This window comes from Lycium ferocissimum, chromosome 2 (genome assembly GCF_029784015.1).
Source record: "Lycium ferocissimum isolate CSIRO_LF1 chromosome 2, AGI_CSIRO_Lferr_CH_V1, whole genome shotgun sequence".
NCBI lineage: Eukaryota > Viridiplantae > Streptophyta > Magnoliopsida > Solanales > Solanaceae > Lycium > Lycium ferocissimum.
The window spans coordinates 33873463-33882186 of record NC_081343.1 but is presented as its reverse complement, the minus strand read 5'-3'; the positions used below and the strand labels follow the sequence as shown (position 1 = coordinate 33882186).

At 36.5% G+C, this 8724-nt stretch overlaps 1 protein-coding gene and 1 pseudogene across 1 annotated transcript; both read left to right on the top strand.

The window, feature by feature from the left end:
• The first annotated feature begins 601 nt into the window (after window positions 1-601).
• Window positions 602-6099, top strand: LOC132035089 (thioredoxin domain-containing protein PLP3B-like). Its single transcript, XM_059425407.1, has 9 exons — window positions 602-749; window positions 865-961; window positions 3260-3334; window positions 3418-3465; window positions 3568-3710; window positions 4290-4362; window positions 4784-4845; window positions 5425-5522; window positions 5724-6099. Exons 2-9 carry the CDS (start codon window positions 878-880, stop codon window positions 5825-5827), a joined length of 687 nt encoding a protein of 228 aa, XP_059281390.1. The 5' UTR covers window positions 602-749; window positions 865-877; the 3' UTR covers window positions 5828-6099.
• Window positions 6100-6349: 250 nt separating this feature from the next.
• Window positions 6350-8115, top strand: LOC132035093 (bZIP transcription factor 11-like; annotated as a pseudogene).
• The last annotated feature ends 609 nt before the right edge of the window (window positions 8116-8724 follow it).

Here is an 8724-nt window from a genome sequence, read left to right as displayed (position 1 = left end):
TGCCAGTCGAGTTGAAAAGTATAGGCCTTTACTGCCACAAAAGAAAAGAAGAAGATGAAAAGAAAAGTAAATAGGCCGGGTCGAATTAAACAGGTGATTTTCTAAAGGAATCATGTACTCCCTTCGTCCCAAAAAGATTGTCCTCTTTTGACTTGGTACAAAAATTAAGAATAAAGGAAGACTTTTGAAATGTGTAGTCCAAAATAAGCCTTAGATATTTGTGTGGCTGTAAATCATCTCATAAAGTTAAATTATTTCTAAATATAGAAAGGGAACAATCTTTTTGGGACAGACTAAAAAGGAAAGGAGGACAATCTTTTTAGGACAGAGGGAGTATTTAAAATTGGAAATGAGCCATTTGATTCTGAGCTTGACACGTGTCCCTCCATAAAAATTAAGGGCAAATTTGTGTCAAAGTATAATGGGAGAGGTATATTTGAACCGAGAGAAAAAACATAAGAGAGATATTTGAACCGAAAGTATAACAAGGGGTAGATTTAAACTATTTGTGATAGCACAAGGGTACATTTGACCCTTTTCCGAGTTCAAGGGTGGGGGGGGGGGGGGGGGGGGAACAAATGAGTATTTGTTTTTTCTTTTCTTTTTTCTCCTCGAAAATAATTGGCTCTTTTTTTAAAATATAATATAATTTCATTAAAAAAAAAGATGATATAAACGAAACTCGTCAGTGTAGCCCGGTATAGCAACTCCCAATTCGTAGACAAATCTGAAATCCGCGCCTTTCACAGGTTTTTTTTCCCACTTCAATTGAGTTAAAAAGAAACGTCGATCCACAAATTAAATTGCGAATTCTTTGTTTTATATTCGCAGGTTTAACTGTTTTGATTGTATTATTGGATTTAGGTTAGAGTAAATTATGGATCCGGATTCAGTTAAATCGACTCTTTCTAATTTAGCATTTGGAAATGTAATGGCTGCTGCTGCTCGTGATTACCAAAAGGTATTTACTTTTTTTCTGATTTGAATCTCTCTTGTTTTCAGTCTGTTAGGGGTCGTTTGGTAGCTGGTTAGAGTTATGCAGTTATTAGTAATGCAGGGATTAATTATGAGGAAATCTAAATAGCATTATTTTATGCAGAGATTAGTTATGCACGATTTAGTTATTCATATACTATTAGTTATTCCATCTTCTATTTGCATGAAATAATACATAGATTTACTCATAACTTATGCATGTACTAGTCACGCGGGTTTCTAAATTGCAAACCAAACATCATGTTAATTTTATACATGTATAACTTACCTCCTAACCGGCTACCAAATGTGGTATTACTTATACAGGATTTAATCACTTACCTCCTAACCAGCTACTAAGCGACCCCTTATTGCTCCATGCCAATTCCGTTTAGGTTAATTTGTAAAGCATAGCCGATTTTAAGTATAGATAAAGAAAGAGAATTATGGCAGGTGGACGACAGCACACAAATAATATAATTGTAATGAAATTGAATACTACGTGGACCTGAATACAGTATAATAGATACATAGAATTCATATAGTTGATACTGACTAGTTTGGGATTGAGGTGTAGTTGATTGATTGAATTTCTCCATGTCCGTTGTTTCTGATGTTCGGTTCATGTTTTTTGTTTTACCTAATGTAAATGTGGTAAAGCCGTTAAGGAATATCTTTTACTGGTCTATCATATAGTTTTGCAGGACTTGGAACATATTCATAAAGTTTTTCAGAGTTCAATACAGAGTGTCTGTACAATAAATCATTATGGGGTTTTATTGTTGAGATCTCGAAGTCAATGGAACCTTACTTTAAGGGGTTATAGAAGTCTTTCCACATGTAGGCGAAGTGAACATTTTGCACAGTAAAATTTGGATTTTAATGTGTAGGGAGTAAAGTGTAGATTTTATGTGTCCGAGAAGAGTAGAATGGATAGAAAGGAATCATATAGCCACTTCTACTAGTTTGTGGTTGAGGCATAGCTTTTAGTGTTGTAAAGTTTGGATTTTTTTTGTATTCATATAAGACATGTGAGTGGCATGTAGTTAAAAGATACAATGGATTCTCGGAATTCTAAAGTTTTTACCGAACAAGTCTTTGTTTTCCTGATTATCATCACAGTTATCAAGGCTGAGAAACTTAATTTTCCAGAAGTAAAAAAGATGTTATAAAGGCGAAGACTAATCCAGATGTTTGTGATCTTTAAATGGTTTTATTGACTACAGAGTCAAACCTGCATGCACCATTTCTCTGTGCGACCCAGATAATTGCTATTCAACAAAATAAGCAAATGTTTCACTTTTCCAAGAAAGAGAAGTATAGATGGTTCGCTTACTAAATTGTCAAAAAGCCTAGTGGTCGATGAAGTGGATTGAGCATCACGAGTCCTCGGGTTCAAATCCCCGCGGAGACAAAACACTAGGTTATTTCTTCCATCTATTCTAGCCTTGGTGGACAGAGTTATTTGGTACATGTTGCTGGTGGGAGGTGGAAGGTATCTCGTGGAATTAGTCGAGGGGAGCGCAAGCTGGCCCGGACACCACGATTATTAAAATAAAAATAAAAACTAAATTGTCAAACTTAGTAGTCTTTATATCCTTCTTCCTACAATTATTAGAGATTGGTATGAAGCTCTTTATACCGTGGAAACAGTCTCTTGCATAAATGCAGGGTAAGGCTGCGTACAATAGACCCTTGTGGTCCGGCCCTTCCCCGGACCTGCGCATAGCGGGAACTTAGTGCACCAGGCCGCCTTTTTTTGGGTATGAAGCTCTTTATATGCATGGCATGTTAGTGTGGATTATGCTTTTCATGGGTCAAGCTTATTTTCTTTCCTTGCCATAGCATATGGAGCTGTCATTTTATTGTGTGGCTAGATTAATGCTGTCTCCTGTCTCAGGATAAGCTCATCCTTTTATGAGAAATACTAAGAATCATTACTATGTTTATCTGTTTATTTTGATATCCATACTCCAAACAGTAACCGTTTAAGACCACTATTTTATTAAGAAGCTTAGATAGTGTGTGAAGTCGTTTAAACCTAACGAGTTATGTTGGATGAAAGTTTGATTATACTCCAGTAGTTTAAGAAAAGACCTATCAGTTACGGGGTGTTTTCAACATTTTGGGGGAGTTAAACCTTTTGATGCTACTTGTTATTCCTTTGGGATAACTTATTGTTTGAGATTGATAGTTGGGTCATTTTAATATACCTCAAAACGTCCAGCAGTTTTAGTTAGCAGTTATTAACTACAGATCATTTATGTCCAACTTCTCCCTTTAGGAAGTGCTAGCTCAAGAGAAGGCGCAATCATCATCTTCTGTTAATCAAGACGTAGATCTTGATGAACTGATGGACGTAAGTTTGCGTATCCTTCACTTTTTCTCCTTCTAGGCACATAATTTGTATGTCTGTTCACTCGCTAATTGTGCTTTTAACAGGATCCTGAGCTGGAAAAGTTGCATGCAGATAGGATTGCGGCTCTCAAGGTCTGTTATGTTGTCTTGCCCGAAGGTCAATGTGGTTAGTTATATATGAAAGCAAAGTGCCTGATTGTTAAACAATTGTCTTGTCTGGACTCTCTTCTGCAGAAAGAAGCAGAGAAGCGACAAGCTTTAAAAAGGCAAGGGCATGGAGAATATAGAGAGATTAGTGAAGGAGATTTTCTGGGTGAAGTTACTGGTAGTGAGAAAGTGATTTGTCACTTCTATCATCGAGAGTTCTACCGATGCAAGTAAGGACTTACTTCATGTTTCCCAGGTTATTTTCCTCCCCCAACATAAAAGAAGAAGACATAAATAAGAGAACAGTTCTTTCTCATTTGCAGTTTCTGTTATTCTCTGATGTTATCTGTGTTTGAGAAAGAGAGGTAGAGTTGTACAATTTTCCAGATAGAAAATTGTGGTATTTCTCATATGGCAAAATTGTAGGTTGAGTTGCTTTGAAAGTCAGTAGTGCGAGCACTTTGTGCTTCTTGGCATGCTGGTTAGAGCCATTAGTTTTCACCGACAACATCAAAAAAATATCTGATGCAACAATTACTTTATCAAAAAATTAAAAATCGTGGCACTATTCATCAATATTGTTGCTAAATTTTCATCTTGAAGGTTGTCTGCTTTACCAAGGTTAACTAGCCATCCAAATTTTTGTTTGCCTGGTGGTGAAAATTCTCTTGCTTGTCTTCATATTTTGATGCATTGACGCTCAACATCTATTAATCTAGCTATATATACTCTGAAAGGGGAAAAAAGTAGGAACGTACATATCGGCATGCGTGCATACACAAACATTATGGTCTTTGTTTCTCTTTCAGGATCATGGATAAGCATTTGAAGTCTCTTGCACCAAAACATGTTGATACAAAGTTCTTAAAGTTGGATGCTGAGGTCTGTTTTGCTTGAGTTTTTGTACACTTCTTTCTCAGATTAGTACAGAAGGAGAGCCTTGGCGTAACTGGTAAAGTTGCTGCCATGTGACCAGGAGGTCACGGGTTCGAGCCATGGAAACAGCCTCTTGCAGAAATGCAAGGTAAGGCTGCGTACAATAGACCCTTGTGGTCCGGCCCTTCCCCGGACCCCGCGCATAGCGGGAGCTTTGTGCACCGGGCTGCCCTTTTCTCAGATTAGTACAGTAGAAACAGTCCTCAAATTTTGTGAAGTATCTGTGCCCACCTATGTGTGGAAGATACACAAGAAAAACTAAAATAAAAAAACTCACAAAGACTGGCTCTATAACTTTTGGAGGACTGCAGATTGGATCTCATTTTCATGCTAGTAACTCTTTTTTTATGGTATAACCTTATGGCAGAATGCTCCCTTTTTCGTTACAAAGCTGGGAATTAAAACTCTACCATGTGTCATCTTATTCAGGTTAGTGCCACCTCATCTGTTTAGCCTTTTAGGTACGCTGCTTTGCACTGCTATATTCTTTCTCCTATTATTTATCCATCTTTGGGTGGTTCTCTGGTTGTTTTCAAGGCAAAATCAAGAAGTTCAAATTAGCTTTTGCCTTCACGCAATAAGATCAAACTGAAATTGTCCTAATTTATTTCCCGCAACAAAGTAGATCATATGATCTGTCAATACAGGCCCCATGCACAGAGAAAGTAAAATATCAGTCTTAGAGGGTTGAATAAAGGGAGCTAGCATGGATTTTCTAAGCTTGGTTCTGCTTGTTTTCTTTTTCCTTCCAATATTACTGTGAATTAGACGAGGGGGTTACACGATCTTCACAAACATATACTCCTACGTAGTTGCATGAGGTCTGAATGGTAAAAGGGAAGGGAGCAATCTTATTTATGATTCCAGACCTATACCTCCAAAATTCACACACATACATGTGAATATCAACATCACTGCATCTGTAGGGGTTTGGTTATGTATACTAGGATCTTTTCTAAACGATGTCATTTTGTTTTAATCTACACTTAAAGGAATTTTGCTCTTCAGGAATGGAATTGCTTCAGATAGGCTGGTTGGTTTTCAAGACTTGGGAGGAAAAGATGATTTCAGTACGAAGACTCTGGAGGGTCTTCTGTTAAAGAAAGGTAATGGTTTTCAATTGGATGCATAATCCCTAATAGGGCTGTATTATCTCTCATTTGATCCGTACTAAATATGGGGCGGTTGGGTTTTGTTAGCCGTTTTTATCCAACCTATTTTCTATACAGATATCCTGTCCGCCCATGTGTCAGCACTGAATTTCTTATACATAGCTTATTGCAATCACTAAACCATCTTTGGTGCAGGAATAATTAAAGAGAACAAGGAAGAACAGGAGGAGGATGATTCATATGATGATAGAAATAGATCAGTGAGATCGTCAATCAATCCTGATTCTGATTCAGACTAATTAGTAATTAGCGGTCACTGGTTTCTTCTAATCAAATGAGTATATCGACATTTGCCTTTTGCTGAATCTTCCTGATCTTGGGATACCCCACATTATCTAAAACAAAGTCTTTGCATTGTTGAGATGATAACTGGAAGAGATTGAATGTTGTGCCAGAATTAGTTTGTTGTAGTAGTTTAACATTTATATATGTTGCTTAGCCCAGTTTTAAGGAGAGAAAAAACAAAAGTGTATTATTGCAAAGAGGTATAAATTCTTTCCATTTCTCATAAGTAACAGGCTCTGGTAAACACGTAGTCCTATCCGATTTCTCTCATTCTATCATTGTAAATTTTCGAGAAAATGAATGAAGAGACATGATTGCTAGCTCTTCATCATTCTGAAAGGGTCTGATATTAGTACAGGGCCTTCCTTTAGGAACAAATATGCACTTGCTCAATAGTCTTACCTTGTATTTTTGCCCAAAACCGTTTAGAAGATTCTATTACTTAGTGAGTAATTTACCAAGACTTTATGTAAATATGTGTGTGTTTCAACCTTTCTCTTAATCCCCCATATACCGAGAGCTTAATGCACCGAACTGCCTCTTTATAATAGAATCCTCCAAATAGCAAAACTATTAAGTGTGGCGTATGTAAGTGCATTATCCCTTTCTGAATTTTTCATCTCGTACCCTATCTTAGCATAAACGACCCAATAGAAATCCAATCTTTTCAAAAGCTCTGACGTAATTTGCTTTAGGTTTTTAGAATTGAGTATTTGTTTAATTCCATTCAATATTGAGCATTAACATCTCTATAAAATGGTTGTCCAGTATTCCTTTGCCTGTCCCTTTCTCTATTTCTTTCTTCTTCCATGTATAGTTCCTGCTGAAACTCTGTCATTCTGAAGAAAATTCTAATAAATCTTTAATTAGCCTTCTCTCTGTCGATGCATAGCTGTATGTGGCGCTTTGACTGTTGATGTTCAGGATTATGTCAACAGTAATCAGTGAAGTTCTTCTTTGTGGTTTTACCATTAACTCAACCCTTCATCGCCGTACTCACTTGGTCCAATCCTTCTCTGTTGTCTTCCTCTACTGGTTCTACGTGTTTTCATGAACAAAAGCTTCATCTTCCTTCTTATTAACTGATTAAACTCCATTCAGGACCAACACATCGACTCTAATTCAGCTGTTATTAGTTTTTACAAATTATGAGTGTTATCTTTTGCGTTATGCTTTGTTAGGCAGGGGCAGCGCTAGGTGGACATAAGAGGTTCAATTAAATTCCTTTCATCGAAAAACTATACTACACAAATAAGCAAAAACAAAGCACATGCCAAGTTCATTAATTGTAGTGGTAGTGGCAAAGGTGGTTCTCGAATTGTTTTAGGTCACAAGTTCAAATTCCAAGTGTGCTATTCTTCCATTTTTTTGAATTTCTTGGTTAGAACATAGAACTCCTTGTTCCACCATCATAGTATAAAGTGCTTCTTTCTTTAGTGGACTTTACGCGGCCTGAATTCAGGTTAGTTGGCTAGTGAATTTCAAATACCGAATGAACCATTGCTATAAAGTTATGGCTTCTTCAAATGGAACATCTTCAGGGTCCTTAATCCAAAGATAGGAAGTATGGTTCCGAAGATGATCATCTCCGACAAGTAATAATAGATGAAAGGAAACGCAAAAGAATGATATCGAACAGGGAATCGGCAAGAAGATCAAGAATGAAGAAACATGAGTATTTGGATGAGCTAATAGCTCGAGTGGATCTCTTAAAGGAGGAAAACAATCAAATTGTGACCAACATAAACATGGTGATTCAACTTTACTTGAATGTGGAAGCAGAGAACTCTGTTCTCAAAGCTCAGATAGCTGAGTTAAGCCACAGGCTGCAGTCTTTAAAGGAGATCAACCGCAGGAGTTCAGCAAATGGTGCAGCAATAATTCAGGGAACAGAGGATTTATGGAACTATAATGGAGTAACCATGAGTAATGTTAATGATGGAGACAATTTCTTGAAAACTTGGAATTTTGCTCCATGGGAATCAGCCTATCATGGCTTGTGCTGACGACTTCATGCATTGATGATGGACATATCATTTGTTTTTTCAAAAACGTTTGTTAATTGTTATGGCTCGGAATAAAGGGGGAAAAAAAGTAAAAAGAAAATGAGGATTGATAAGTGATTGATCTCTTTTGTTATTTAAGATACTAGAAGTTCCATTATTGTGAGTAAAACACAACAATTCTCTTTTTATTGTAAAACATAATGACTCTTTTGGGATGTCGAATATGTCTTCGTTTATACTTCTTTGGTTATATATTATGTGATATAGATTATAGTGAAGACAGAGTTGAGATAAAAAAAATGGAACTTGTAGTCATGTATGTCATGATATTTCTATTGCTCCGTTAATTAAGGACAAAATGAAAAGTTTAAAGTTACACAAGAAAAATGCTATTCTTTTGGTACGACCTAATAGGGAAATATTGTCAGATAATATGGGACGGTAGGTGTTTAAGATTAGTATGAATTCATTTCTTTTCCAAATAATACGAGTTCCTATTTCCCTTGGTTTTTGCTTGCACAAGGTTTCACTATAGTGGCCATTGACAATTGGAGAATATAATTAATTGGATATACAATTAATTGCCGGTGGAGTTTCTTTAGTTCGTTTTGATAATTGAAAGGGTTCAAAGTCTCTTGGACGTGCAAAAATTGAAACATCAGGCTTGAATTATTAGCAAAAGATAGATTTAAATATGATCGAGATAATAATACAGAACATACTAAACCTAATTCTATAGCTAAAGAAACAATAGATAATTAGTTCAGGCGTCACTGGTCATTCATTTTATCATGAACCTCCACTGATTGACCCTTCTAGCTTACTGCTTTCTCCCCTGTCCCAAT